Source organism: Passer domesticus, chromosome 10 (assembly GCF_036417665.1).
Source record: "Passer domesticus isolate bPasDom1 chromosome 10, bPasDom1.hap1, whole genome shotgun sequence".
Taxonomy (NCBI): Eukaryota; Metazoa; Chordata; class Aves; order Passeriformes; family Passeridae; genus Passer; species Passer domesticus.
The window spans coordinates 42,725,353-42,739,942 of NC_087483.1; the positions used below are offsets into that span (position 1 = coordinate 42,725,353).

The following is a 14,590-nucleotide window of genomic DNA, read 5'->3' on the forward strand; positions in this document are numbered from 1 at the left end:
GTGGGATCCTCTGGAGCCCTTCCTTGGCAGAGATCCTCACCAGAGATCCTCACCAGAGACCTGCCTTGAGGGGAAGCATCTCCAGCTTGGGTTGGTTTAGCTTTATTCAGTTCCTTTCCAGCTGCTTCAGTTGCACGGGCCTGTCATCCCGTGCAACATTAACCACTCCCAGCACTCCAAGGCACCGAGACAGCTTGCTAGATGACCTGCTTAAGAGTATGCTAATTGGGCTATTTTCTGATTACATCCCCTTTTCTTGTTAGTTGGCCACTTCCTGCATTGACACACCCTGGTACTGCCGGTAACAGACCAGTACAGCTTCAAAGGCTGAAAGTACCCCAGTCAGAGCTTAACTTGCTGGCCTTGCTGCTGCTGTCACCGTGGCCACCTTGAGTGGTCCTGGACAGGGATGAGAGCTGGGTTGGAGGGAGCTGAGGGTAGGACTGCAGCTCCTTGGAGAGGCAGGAGCAGTGCAGGACTCAGCTCAGCGTGGAGGAACACCAGTCTGGGCCTCTCATCGTCAAACTTACCTGAGCAGCTTTGGGAAGGAAGGAATTAGACAATGCTCCTGCGCCAATGGCAGGTTATGCAAACCGTAGTGGAGGTGATTATAAGTTTTCTATTTTTAAGCCTTGCATGGAGTGACTCACTTTATTAGACGTGTTCGTTTGCAATGGAATGCGAAGCGCCCGGATTCCATGGCAATGGCCTCGTAAGGCACACGGGTATCCAGCATAACAGATTGGGTTTCTCCTCCCAATTTTCGGGTTGTGCGTCTGGGAGCCGCGTCTGATGGCAGCGCGGGGCGGCTCACGCTGCTGCGGCACAGCCCTGCAGCCTCCATCCATCTGTCCCTCCACTTCTGCTGCAATAGCATCCTGCCTCGCCCTCCTCATGGCTCTGGGGCTGCGCTCCCCACCGTTCCCCTTCCCTCGTTCCTTGCATTCTTTCCCCAGCTTTGGCCATGGCTTGCTCAGCTCCAGCCCCATGTCTCTGTAATTAGGAGGTACCCGAGTAGAGAAGCGCTGGCGATAGCGGTGTTTCCCTTTCAGCCAGCTGCTGCCCGGGTGGGAGTGGGTTGCACAATCTCAAGAGCATCCAGACAGCAGTCTGGCAGCTGGCTGGGCCGGGCATTACAGGAAGTAAGGAAGGCAAGTCACTCCCAGGAGCAGTGCCAGCCTGGTGAGGGCTGCGGGTGGCAGAGGTGTGCCATGTGGGATGCGCTGTGCGGAGGCATCTGCTGGGGGTGGCTGTCCAAATCCCTTCTTCAAAAACCGGGGTGTAAGTGGTGCCTTACAGGGTTTTGGGGTTGGAAGCAAAGCAGTGTAAGGAGTGCATTAACTGCTGAAGTGGAGCCCTTGCCTTTGACACAGCAGGTCCAGGGCCTGACACCTGGGGAGGGTCACCTGGGGACCTCGCCGAGGTAGGGAGCAGGTCACCAGCCTGGTCTGGAGTGGGAGATTCCTCTGGAAGTGGCTGTTCCATGTTGCTATAGTCCAAGTGAGTGTGACTGATGGTTAAGGAATGCACCAAGGACTTCCTACTGTGACCAGGGTTTGTATTAACTTTTGGAAATTGAAAGCAGGAACTTGTGCTGATAAATCTTTTGTGTAGTTTCCATTTTGTGTAGACTGCTCTCCCCGCCCCTTTGTGTCCTTTCAAGTTTAAAGCCTATTTCTTCTTATCATGAATCCTTTAATAGCGGCTTGAGCTAATGTCCCTCTGAATCTTCACCAGTGCTCAGCTGTTCCTGGGAACTGTTCCCTGGGGATATTGAACTCCTTGGACAGATCACTCTATGCAGTAGCTACTGCTTGTGACGTGCTCCTGGCTCTTCCCACGCCAGCCAAGGGCTCCTGCTCCTGCCACAGCTTGTTCTAGAGCCTGTCAGGGACCTCAGCCCACCCTCCAGGTGAGGCCGTGGGTCCAAAGGTGCCATTTATGGCTTCTATTGAAATCAAGGGTAAGGCTTAACATGCAGATTTACTGTGTCAGATGGCACTGACAGCGCCGAAACACTCTGAGCCGCTTTTAAAGGTGATTCAGAATATTTGCGTGATGGAAAGATGTCATTCTGACTGTAGTGCTTCTCATGCTGGTTGCTATTATAATTTTCATTAAAATAAAATCCCGTTTCTGTCACAAGCTATTGATCTCAGCTTGGAAGAGAGGCAGGTCTCAGTATCTGCTCCCAGAAGAGGAGGGGTTTGTGAGCGTGGGCTCTTCCCTGGTACAGCCTCCGTGGAACCACATGGACTGCATTCCTTCCCTGTCACCTGCCCTCGGGTGTATCCTGCTCAGAGCTGGCAGCAGCCTTCCTCAGCCGTCTGGGACAGAGCTGGGGGAAAACCCACCAGTGTGTGCTCAGAGCCTCTCCTTTCTCCTTCTCCTTTCCCTGTGGCTTGTGGCCACCAGGCAGTGTTCAGGTCGTCCTTTCCAGAGGAGACCTCGTGTGCCACTTGCTGCCTGCAGAGCCATTCCTTTCAGGAAGAACCAGAGCTGTGCCGTGCCCTGGCAGAGCCTGGGGCAGCCTGGTGCCAGCAGTGCCCAGACTCTGCCCCCCTGCAGTGTCCTGAGCTCACCCAGCCTCATCCAAACACATCCTCAGACATGCGGGCTCACGTTCCCGGGATGCAATTGAGCTGTTCCAGGTGTAAAAGCACAGTCTGCTTGGAATGCCTGTCTGGCTCTGTGCTAGAGTGGCTTATGCTAAGCCCTATTTTCCTTTCTGTCCTGAATAAGCTTCTCTTAGGGATGGTGAGCAAGATTGATGTGGCAATTTGAGCAGCTGGTCTGCTGGGAGAGTTGCTTTCTCGGGAGAATTGCCTGTAATCGGCTCTCAGCTCCGAGGAGAGCTAATGCAACACGCCCCGGGGCCAGGCAAGGAGTGGGGAGCCCTGAGGCACCGAGGGAGGGCCACCGAGTCCCTTTCTGGGTGTTAGAGATGCTACCTGCAGGAGGAAAGTGGCAAAGCTGTGCCCTGTGGCATGTCTAATGTCCCTTCAGCTGGAACAGCTGTATCCCCCTGGGTATAGGTGACAATCACTGAGCTTCTTGGTCAGTGGTTTGTGTACCTTGTGCTCGAATTCAATGGAAAGGAATGCTGTAACTGGCAGGTGTGTCCCTGGTGTCCGAAGTGAAGTCTCAGGACAGGTCCAAGGCAAGCTGCAAGCTTGGCCTTCTGTCCACGATCCCTTACACAGTTTGTACACACAGCAGCTCTGCATCGAATGCCTGCACCAGAAATTGCGTGGGGGATTTCCCCCACGCTGGGTGTTCTGCAGGCAAAGTGCTCAGGGAATGAGGTCAAGGTTTGGATTGGGAGGGACTTCAAAATTCATCTCGTTCCATGGCAGGGACACCTCCCACTGTCCCAGGCTGCTCCAAGCCCCCGTGTCCCACCTGGCCTGGGACAGTGGCAGGGATCCCGGGGCAGCCACAGCTGCTCTGGGCACACTGTGCCAGGGCCTGCCCACCCTGACAACCAGGAATTCCTTCCTTTGAGGCATTCCAGCCTGGGAACATGTTTCCATGCCCAGCCTGGCATGGGGAGCTGGCTCCCTGCTGCTGACCCGGGGCTGCTCCCCACGCCTGGTAAGAGCTGGTGCTGCAATATTGGCACAGGGCTGCACACACACACTCTGCCCCTGCTTTAAGCCTCGTTGGTGCTAAATCACTGTCTGGGGACTGCTGGGGAGTGTGGCCAGGACGGGGTGTCCCGGGGGTCCCGGGTGGGAGGGATGCTGTCCCTGACAGCTCCAGCCCCGCGCTGGGGAGCACGGAGCAGGCTGGGCCTGCTTAACATTCAGGTCAGTCCCGTGCACATTTGGCATTCAGGATCCGAACACTGGGTCTGTTAGGAATTTGCCTGACCCACATAGGGCTGGTTGCAAGCCCTGTGGAGCTGGGTGTGAAGTGCCACGGAGTGCTGTCCCTGTGCGCGCTGCTGCTTCGCTGCGGGCCCTGCTCCTGCTGCAGCCGGGGTAGGACGGGCTGGGCTCTGGGCAGCTCCTGCTGCCTCCTGCCAGGCTGCAGGCACTGCAGCAGGGCTCTCGTGGGACGGGCAGGGCGCTGCCGGAGGTGGGGAGGAGGATCAGATCTGCTGTGGTGTTGGGATGAGGGTTTGGTGGCACTGTGGCTGGGGACAGGCTGTTCCTGGTCTGCCTGTCCGTGGGACTGGCAGTAGCTGTCACACTCAGGGTCACTGTGGGGTGTGCATGCCTACTCTGATCTAAATACTCTTTCATCCGTCAGCTTTCTCAGCAAACACCAGAGCACTGTGGCTCACCTCTGTCTAGACTTTGTTTAGAAGTTACTAATATTGCAGTGAAAATCTCTAATTAAGACATTGCTACCCTAAATTTCAACTTGTCACAACGTTGTCATTAGTTTCTCCAAATGGTTTATTCTGTGTGTACCAGATCCTGACATGGTAAAACTGCCAATTAATTTTTATCTTCTTTTCTTCCAGTAAAAAATGGCATTTCAGAAGGCAGTGAAAGGAACTGCTCTCATTGGAGGAGGTGCCATAGCAACAGTTTTTGGCCTCTCTCAATTTTCTCAGCATAGAAACAAACACGTAAGTATTAATTACGATTTTTGATAAAATAGGAAACTTAAAATCTGTCACAGCATATGTCAGGCTTGTACAAATAGTTTTTAAAAAATGACCTTTGGCTGCCACTGGGGGCTTTACTTAGTTGCAGGAGGAGTGGAAAGACCTGACTGAAGTAAAAGCGCTGTGTGCGCAGCGTTTTCAAGCTGAGAAGCTGGAATTGAAACCACCAGCATTACCTCTGAACATCCCAGCCTCAGCACAGTGTTGGGTTCCCGGGGCAGGGGACAGGACGTGTGCCAGGCAGGCGTAGGGCAGGCTGCTGGTGCCTCTGGTGGGCACAGCCCAGCCCCGTGGGCCGGGTCCCTGCAGGGCTGTGCCCCAGGTGAGGGGCCATGGACACAGTCAGTTCCCCCAGCAGGGCAGGCTGGTGCTGGAGCCCTGTCCCAGGAAAGCAGCACATCCCGTGTCAGTCTGTGTGCTGGAGAAAACAGATTTCCCTGGGTGTCTGCTCCTCCCAGCAGGGCTGGAGTGCCTGTGCTCTTGAGCTCCCTTCTTCATCATTGCACCATGGACTTGTTAGGGTTGGCAGATTCCTCCAAGACTGCAGCCATTCCCCCAGCACTGCCACAGCCACCATGACCCATGTCCCCACATCCACATCAGTGTTTCAATCCCTTTTCTGGCTGTTTCTGTGGGGAGGAGGAGCAGCTGGGAATGAGATGAGTCATGTCTGGGGAGCCAAGCTGGGAAGTGGATAAGGCAAGATTCTTATGGCTTCAGATACTGTTGCAGAAAATAAACCCCAGCATTTCAAGTGAGCTCCCCATCGGGCTGCCTGCCTTGCTCCAAGCTGGTAATGTTCTCTCCAGAGTCTTTATCCCAGGGTTTTACAGCCTGCCTTCATTACTGACAGAAATGGCAGCTGCAGCTTTTAGGACTGCTAAATAAGAGGGGGTGGAAGGGAAAAGTCACCTGGAGAGCTCACTTGTTGCATATTGTCTGCAGCACTCCAGAATTCAGGGAATTCCTCTTTTTTGGGGATGGATGGCCTCTATGAACTTCCAGAGACAGATTAATCCCCAGGGTTTTACAGAGCATGATCATGGAGTCAAAATCACAGAACCACTTGTGCTTTTATCCCAACTAATTTTTCTGTGCACACACATCTGCTGGCATTTTGGGTCCCATTTATGCAACTGGAATTGAGTCATTGAATCCCAGAGCAGTGTGGACTGGAAGGAGCCTTAAAGCTCATGTCATTCCAGCCCTGCCCCTGGATCCCCAGGCTGGGCAGGGCTTGGAGCAGCCTGGGACAGTGGAAGGTGTCCCTGCCGTGGCTGGGGTGGCACCAGAGCATCTTTAAGGTCCCTTCCCACCCAAAGCATTCTGGAATTCTGTGATTTGGCCTGGAACACTCAGACACCTGCATGGCCCAGCACTGCCAGCACTGATGGGGACACAGAGCTGGAAGTACCAGATCCTCCTGCTCCCTGACTGCATAGGTGCATTCTGGTTCTGGGCTTTATTTAATGCATCTCATTAAATAATAAATAATAAATAATAATAAATAATAATCCACCTCAGCAGGCTGGTGCCAGGAGTGAGATGGGTTGTTCTTGGACATGCCAGGTGGAACTGGAGACCACTGGGGGCTTTCCCCTCCCCTCTCCCCTCATGATCACTAAGGGGAAAGGCAGTGCTTTGGTTTGGAGTTGTAGGATTCTGCTGTCCTTTCCCAGTCCTGCTCTTCCTGGTGTGTGAGTGCATTGTTGGTCAGTAGGAATTGCTCAGCAAGGTGAATCCAATAGTGTGATAACATGATAATGCATCAGGGCCTGCTTTGGGGAGTTCTAATTACTGTATTTTTTTTGTTTAAATGAATAAGGATGATGAATTTGACTCTGCAAACCTACCTGGAGATTTACAGTAGCAAATTAACGAGAGCACTGGATTATGGATTACTAGATCACTTTATAACTTGATGATTAAATTCAAACTGCCAAACTAAATTCCTCTCACTAAGAGTGTAATCAAAACCATTCAGGGAACTCTTGCCTGAGAAATTGTAGATATAAACAGCAATTGCTTATTTCAGTAAACACACTTGTTCACTGCCAAACTAATCACGTTACTGCAGATGGAATCCCTGTGTGCAGCTTTTCTTCACTCCCCCATTTAATTGACAGCAAGATGCATCATATCTATATCAATTCCTGGTACTAATCACTCTGCTTATATTCCAGGGCTAATCTGCACACTCTGGCTATACCAGGGGCTGGATCCTGGGGACTCTGCTCTGGGCTCTGCTAGGAGCCATCTGTTGTAAATAATGGGTTTAAAAGCAAACCTAGACATGGAGTCAAACCCACCTGATGCCAGTATTTCTTGAACTCCAAACCTGTCTTTTCTGGTGTTCTGTTATTTTCCTGGAGTTAAGCAGTATGCTAGGAAATTTCTCAGGAAATGTAGTGCAGACTAAATTAGGAGGTGGGGATTTTCCTTCTGCAGAGCTGGTGGAAGTTGATCCCATGTCACTGAGCTTGATCAGCCAAACCAAACACATGCAAGATAGGGTGTTTTTAGTGTTCCCAGATTCCTGCTTGTCACTGCTGTCTGGCAGTGGCAGGGTGGCCTTTAAGGTCCCTTCCAGCCCAAACCCTCCTGGGATTCTGTTATATATGTTTTTATTGTACTTTGGGGATATAAAAGTTTTATAGCAGTGCTGGAGCTGACAGAGCCAGTGAGAGAGCAGGGCAAGAGGCAGGAGCACGTGGGGATGGGCACAATTCTGTGGCCAGAAGAATAACGAGGCAGCTGAGTTTCCTTGGGGCTCCCAAACTTCGTCCCTGCTCTGGTGGTCTGTGCCAGCAGGCACACGTTAGTGTGCCAACAGCAGGCTCATCAGGGGTCACCCTGATGAGTGCTGATGATTCCCCAGGAGTGCCCGGGGAGCTGAGGCTGTGTTTGAGGGCTCTGTGTGAGGGCTGCTGTGCCTGTGAGCACCGGGCACTGAGCAGAGACTGCTGCCTTTGCAGCTGGGGCACAGCTGGGCACAGCTGGGCACTGCAGCTCCATGGGCTGGGGGACAGGGCTGATCCCACAGGATCACCATGCTTGGGAGGATTTCTTATAACTCTTTTCTTTCTCGTCCCCAGTCCCTCTGCAGCTCTCCTGGAGCCCCTTCAGGCCCTGCCAGGGGCTCTGAGCTCTGCCTGGAGCCTTCCCTTCTCCAGGGGAACATTCCCAGCTCTGCCAGCCTGGCTCCAGAGCAGAGGGGTGCAGCCCTGGAGCAGCTCCAGGATTAGATCCTCAGTGTGAGGTGGAGGACTCTGTCTCCAGCCCCACTTTCCCCATGGTTGCATTGTGCCACACCAGCAGTGACAGTGGCTGCTGCTGTCCTAAGGGATTCTCATGAGCTGCTTGCATTATAGTCAGTATCACCCCTGATTGCAGGAGGAGCCTGCCCATTCATTATCTTTGGAATATGCACTTCCTTGAGTCATGGCTACTAGCTTTTCGATTTTATTTTCAGCTCTATAGTAGAGAGAGGGACACAGAACTAATGCATTTAAATCATGATACTGCTGAGGAATGAGCAAATAATTCTGAACAAAAATATTTAGGCTGCATGCACCATATAATCTGAACTGAGGCTTTTTGTGCTTGGCTGGAAAGGAGTTTCTGTGGTTTGTCACTTGAATTTTTATTAGTCTGCTCTTTCCTGTCTGGGAGATCTGGGCAGAAGCTATTCTGCATAGTTAAGTTTGCCATTTGGCCTGGAGACTGGCCTAAATTAGGTATTAAATTAGGGTTAAACAGGTTTTTCTGGTGTTCAGTGTTTATAATTTCCAAGAAAGTCTGGAAACATTTAGAATTCAGTTTAAGTTGACGTTAACAGCAGAGAGCCTGCAGAGACTGCTCAAACCCTCCCTGCTTGAGCCATGGTCCCTGGTAGGTGGCTGAGCATCAGCCCTTCTCTCCACAGTCACTGCACAGACAGCAGCATTGGCTCTGGGAATATCAGCCCAAAGAGATCCCCAGGGCCATTCCAGGAAAATGGAACGTGTCTGCAAACTGCCACATTGTTAAGCTTTGTCGCTTAAACGTTGTATTTTAACGTGCTGTAGGACATAAACTGCATTGCTTAGAAATCTCTCAAAAAGAGGTGAAATCAGAGTTTCTTGGGTGTTTCAGGGCACTACGTTTGACAATCACATCACTGCTGAACCTCATAAACTTGAGCTTGGATTAATGCCACTGCATGAGATGTGAAATGTACACTCAGCTCTGCGTCCTTTGCTGTGGTGAATTTTTTGGTAGAGAGTCCAGAGCCCAGCCCTGTGTCTGTTTATTAAAATGCTTAATTGTAGTGTTTATTAAAATAATAACAGCATCATGTAACATTGGAGAGTTCCTAAAGTGATGAATACAGGTGGTAACACTTGAGTGCAGTGCTACATTGAGGTGGGCAAGGTGAAGGAAAGGTGTGGTAGCCCTTCATGGATTTAGTGCTGTTTGCTCCTCAGTGTTTGACACGATGTGATTGTTAAAAGTGGGGGAAGTGGCTGGGAATAAGTGGTTAATAACCTTTGTGGTTCTAGAAGAGGCTGTGTTTGGGCGCTCTGTCCCCATGTGTGTGCGCAGAACAAAGCCAGGGCCTCACGGGCTGTGCTCCACCTTTGCAGGGCGCCTTGGTGCAGGTTCAGGCTGAAGAAGGTGTTCCAGTGAGGAAGGAGCACCTCCCCAGCAGAGAGCAGCAGCTGGCGGCCCTGCAGAGCGGCGCGGAGTTCGATGTGCTCGTCATCGGCGGGGGAGCCACGGGCTGTGGCTGTGCCCTGGATGCAGCCACCCGAGGTGAGGCTCACCTGCACGCTCCCTTTGGGGCGCCTGGCCTGCAGCCAGCTCCTCAGACGGGCTTTTCTGAAGTTCTCAGAGGCAGAGGGCTGGTTATCCTGGCTGGGAGACCTGTTCTCAGAAGGCAGAAGGAGCCTGAGGAAGGTCACGCAGCAGATCCGTGCTCCTGTTGCCCCACCTTGGGGAACTGGCCAGAGCAGGGAGCCCTGAAGCTCTCAGGCTCTGTAACCTGGACATGTCCTCAGGAACAGAGGCAAAGCCCCAGGAGAGCCTTTTGAGCTGGGAAACACCTGCCCAGCCGGTGTTATATAAAATAGATAAAGCAGTAGGGACTGACCACAGGCAGATAAGTCCAAACTCCAGCCTGGTTGTTATATTTAATAACACGGGACAAAGATCTTCTCACTTCTGCCTCTGCTGTGCTTTGGCAGAAAATGCAGTTGTAAAGCAGACAGGAATTATTACAGTTAATCTCTGTTTATCCTTTTCTTGGGTATACTGGTTATATCAGTAGGTCTCTGAGGTGTGAAATATTCACGGGCATTTGGTTAATGAGTTGTGTCTCGTTGCTGTTCATTCATGGAACTTGCTCTTTTATCGTGTTTGCTTCGCTTAACAACAAATTTTGCTTTTCGTGTGTTTGATAAATCTTCACCAAATTATTTCTGATTGTGTCCATTAATCTTCAGTCACATTCAACAAAAATAAATTGCTCTGATCTTTGCAAGTTACCAGTAATAATTAGATTTTTTTAAAGACATAAAAGTTTTGGGAGACCAGTAGATGTTAAAATCTCAGTGTTGGCACTGCCGAGGCCCCTCGAGTGCTGTGTCCAATTCTGGGTCCCTCATGACAGGAGGACATTGAGGGGCTGGAGCGTGGTTGGACTCAGGGATCCTGGAGGTCTTTCCAGCCCCAGGGATTCAGTGGTTGAGGCTGATCAGGCTGTTTCCTGTGTGTGTCAGAATTCCAGGCGCGCCCCATGCTCTGTGGCTCTCCCCTGCGTTTGGGCACCTCTGAGGCAAACTCCAAGTAAGCAGAGCTGCCAGTTGTGTCCCTCTCTGGAATGCCACTTAAATGGTTGGAGAAGAGGTTTAGAGTCCCTGCTGCAAAGGGTTAAAAGTGTCCGTGGAGCCCCTCTGTTCCTGCCATGCATCCAAGCTGCCATTTCCCAGGGGAGCGTGGCCCCGTAATGTGCAGTAATGCCCTTCCATTGTGAAATACCCAGCTTTTAATGTGCTGCTGTTTAAGTTCTGCTTTGACTTTTCCCTCAGGAAGAAGGCTAAAATTTTTCATTACAATATAGACAGTGCACTACACTTTGAATACAAATTTATCCATGTACAGAGTAATTTTTCTTGTGATTGTCTCTACCCTAGAGAAGTGTCTTTAATGAATTACATACAAATTGTGTAATTTAAGAAGTTAATTTGGTTTTCTGGTAACACAGGACTAAAAACAGCCCTTCTAGAAAGAGATGATTTCTCATCGGGGACCAGCAGCAGGAGCACTAAATTGATCCATGGTGGGGTGAGGTACCTCCAGAAGGCCATCATGAAGCTGGATTTCGAGCAGGTAATTTTTTGTGCTGGTTGTTCAGCAAGAATTGCTGGTGGACACTTCACTGTCCCAGTTAGAGCTGAGTGTCCTTTTGAGCTTTTTTTTTTGTTCCACAGCCACTGTGCACGGGAAGTGACTTCTCTGGGGGAGCTTTCCAGTGCTTTGATGGCAGTGTCACTGCCATGCCTCGCAGGCTGTGGGCTTTGGGAAAGGCAGGCAGAGACAGGGCAGATCTCAGAACAAAAAGAGCTTGAAATAAAATAAAATTAAAAGAGACAGGTAATGTCATGAACTGGGGGGAGTGAGGGGCTGACCTGTTCTGGAATGGGGAGAGAAAAGATGGTAAATGAGTGATTTAATTTGGAATGGGGGGAAAAATATTGTGAATGAGCGACTTATTTTGGAATAAGGGAAAAAAAGGTGGTAAATGAGTGATTTATTTTGGCATGGGGAAAGAAAATACAGTAAATGAGTGATAGTTTATAAACGTTTTTGTGCATTCTTGTGTGGGTGGAAGCCAGATATTCGTGTTTTGAGGAATCACATTGTCTTAACATTGGAGCCTCTCAAAGTGTGTTTTAGTGGTTGAAATGCTGCTGCAGGAATGGTGACTTCTCAGGGGGAAATATCTAACCCTGCAGTTATCCACATAGAGAAACCCACTTGTTCTGCCAAAGAACAGCTCCATGTTGATGGACATTGATTGGTTTGGAGAAGAGCCCTTTTGCATTTGCAGCTTGGAGTTGGGATGGGGTTGAGCTGTGGGAATTGCCATGGAGCTCCTGAAGTGCCTCCTTCCCCTTGTTAGAGCAATGTGGCTTGTTGAGCTTTATGTTGAAATGAAAAATTATGCAGCTGTGCTGCCAGACACCAAGATGAAACTACCAAAACTTTTTTTTATTGGGGATCCTTTTCCTTAACCCTTGGGTTTCTCAGCAGATCACAGCGAGAAAGCCCAGTGACAGTGGTGGGAGGTGTTGATACTTGTATAAAGTCTGGTTTTGAGTGTTTGCCCTGGTGCCAGGGCTGGGAACAGGATGGTGAGGGGGCTCTGGAGGAGGGTGGGTGCTGTGGCTCTGACTGTGGCTGGTGTTTTGCAGTACAGGATGGTGAGGGGGCTCTGCAGGAGGGTGGGTGCTCTGTCACTGACCCTGGCTGGTGTTTGGCAGTACAGGATGGTGAGGGAGGGTGGGTGCTCTGTCACTGACCCTGGCTGGTGTTTGGCAGTACAGGATGGTGAAGGGGCTCTGCAGGAGGGTGGGTGCTCTGTCACTGACCCTGGCTGGTGTTTGGCAGTACAGGATGGTGAAGGGGCTCTGCAGGAGGGTGGGTGCTGTGTCACTGACCCTGGCTGGTGTTTGGCAGTACAGGATGGTGAAGGGGCTCTGCAGGAGGGTGGGTGCTGTGTCACTGACCCTGGCTGGTGTTTTGCAGTACAGGATGGTGAGGGAGGGTGGGTGCTCTGTCACTGACCCTGGCTGGTGTTTGGCAGTACAGGATGGTGAAGGGGCTCTGCAGGAGGGTGGGTGCTCTGTCACTGACCCTGGCTGGTGTTTTGCAGTACAGGATGGTGAGGGAGGGTGGGTGCTCTGTCACTGACCCTGGCTGGTGTTTGGCAGTACAGGATGGTGAAGGGGCTCTGCAGGAGGGTGGGTGCTCTGTCACTGACCCTGGCTGGTGTTTTGCAGTACAGGATGGTGAGGGAGGGTGGGTGCTCTGTCACTGACCCTGGCTGGTGTTTTGCAGTACAGGATGGTGAAGGAGGCCCTGGAGGAGCGTGCCCACCTGCTGCAGAGCGCGCCCCACCTCTCAGGTGCACTGCCCATCATGCTCCCCATCTACAAGTAAGCTCTGCTTGCCTTCTCTCCTTTACCTTGCCTTTCACAAGCAAAACCTGGCCTGGCAGGGGATTGTTGCAGCTGTCCCAGGGGAAGTTGCTGGGCTGCAGAAGCACTAAGCTCACTTGTGCCCAGCCAGAGAGCGCTGCTTTGGGAGGCACATCCTGGGGTGCAGCCCTTCCAGCTCCCCAACAGGGACAGCTGCAGAGAGCTCTCATTCCCAGCATGTATTTGCTATTCTTTCAGTGCCCCCTTGTCCCCCCAGTGTTCCCAGCAAGGTGCTGCTCAGTCCCTGTGGGCACAGGGCAGTTGGGTATGCACAGAACAGATTCTTCCTCCTCTGAGGAAGACACTCAGTGCTTTGGGTTGGGTTTTCAGTCTGTAAGAGCAATTACTCACTGGAACAAGCTTCTTAGAGTGGGGAGGTTTTGCTAAAGGAACTTAATTTTATTAGGAGTATTCCTGTTTTTATTATTTCTGTCTTAGTGTGAGGGGCTTGTAAGAGCTGGAGCTTGTGTAAGTCAGTGGCTGCCTACATTTATTGTGGTCCTGTTTGTGCAGGAGGCCTTAGACCCTGCCTTGGGGGAATCCTCTCAGCTTGCACACACAGCTCCAGTATCTCACAGAGGCTCAACAGCCCCGTTTAGATCCTGATTTCAGAGCAAATAAATCCTTGCCTCACTGCAGGGAGGAGCTCAGTTGAAAACAGTGGCAAACAACACCTAAGTCTGGAGTATTTACATTGTCTTGTTACCACGAGCTTGTAATGCTGAACAAGGTGGAAGTGCTGTAAGAACATTGTGTGTTGCTCAGCGTGTTCTGTATTGCAATAACAGAGTGCGCACGCACTTCTGAAAGCTTCATCTGTATTTTTCCCTCTCGGTGCTGTTTCCCCTCAGGTGGTGGCAGCTGCCGTACTACTGGATCGGGATCAAGCTGTACGACCTGGTGGCGGGCAGCCAGTGCCTGAAGAGCAGCTACGTCCTGACCAAGGCCCGGGCCCTGGAGCTGTTCCCCATGCTGCGCAGGGACAAGCTGGTGGGAGCCATTGTCTACTACGACGGTGCGTGGCCTCTCTGCCTGCTCGGTGCCCCTGGGCTTTGGGTCTGGGCTTCAGACACAGCTGTGAGCCCGGAGATTGCACCCTGGCTCTCTGCAGCTGGCAGGATTCAGCTGCCTCCTAATTGTTCGTTTGGGAGATAAGTCATGTTCAAACAGCAACTCACTGGATGTAGGAGAAAATGCAGTGGCTTTTCTTGGCTAGTGGGTGTAGAGCAGTGTGAAAGTGCTCTGGTGGAGATGTGGTTCTGACCTGGCAGCAGAAAGGTCTTCACACAAGGTGGATTATAAAGGGAATTCTTTTCCCTTTGTAGAACTGCATTCATCAGCTCATCAAAGGGGTTCTGGACTGGGAAGAACTCTGGAGACACACTGGACTCCAGTGGGGTTTATGAGGCTTCTGGCTAAAGCTTGTGTTGTTAATTGCAGGTGTCTCAGACAGAGCCCAACAGCATGGAAAACCAATTAAAAATTCATATATGTGTGTGGGGATATGTATGTGCAGATTCTTGTTTGGGAGGAGGGTTGGATTTAAAGGATGGATTTAGTGTTTACTTGATTTTACTACTGATAGAAGCTTTTATTTTTTTATATTATATTATATATTATAAATATTATGTAATTTTTATATTTTTAAGGTCTGAAGGAAATGAGAGCAAAATTTGCAAATGTAGCAAAATTTGTTGTGGCATTATGTGGCAGTTTTTGTACCCAGGACCTG

The 14,590-nt window shown here is 50.9% G+C and overlaps 1 protein-coding gene across 2 annotated transcripts in view; it reads left to right on the forward strand.

Annotated features, from left to right (window-relative positions):
• The window catches only part of GPD2 (glycerol-3-phosphate dehydrogenase 2), a 47,881-nt gene that overhangs the window by 4,757 nt on the left and 28,534 nt on the right, over window positions 1–14,590 (forward strand). The window contains exons 1-6 of one of the 2 annotated variants that reach the window (XM_064435368.1): window positions 3,857–3,983; window positions 4,472–4,579; window positions 9,244–9,412; window positions 10,863–10,987; window positions 12,719–12,816; window positions 13,710–13,873. In XM_064435368.1, the coding sequence (XP_064291438.1) occupies window positions 4,478–4,579; window positions 9,244–9,412; window positions 10,863–10,987; window positions 12,719–12,816; window positions 13,710–13,873 (658 nt within the window). In that variant the 5' untranslated portion in view covers window positions 3,857–3,983; window positions 4,472–4,477. Of the gene's footprint in view, window positions 1–3,856; window positions 3,984–4,471; window positions 4,580–9,243; window positions 9,413–10,862; window positions 10,988–12,718; window positions 12,817–13,709; window positions 13,874–14,590 lie in introns of those variants that run through there. The other variant, XM_064435367.1, reaches the window with a different exon arrangement.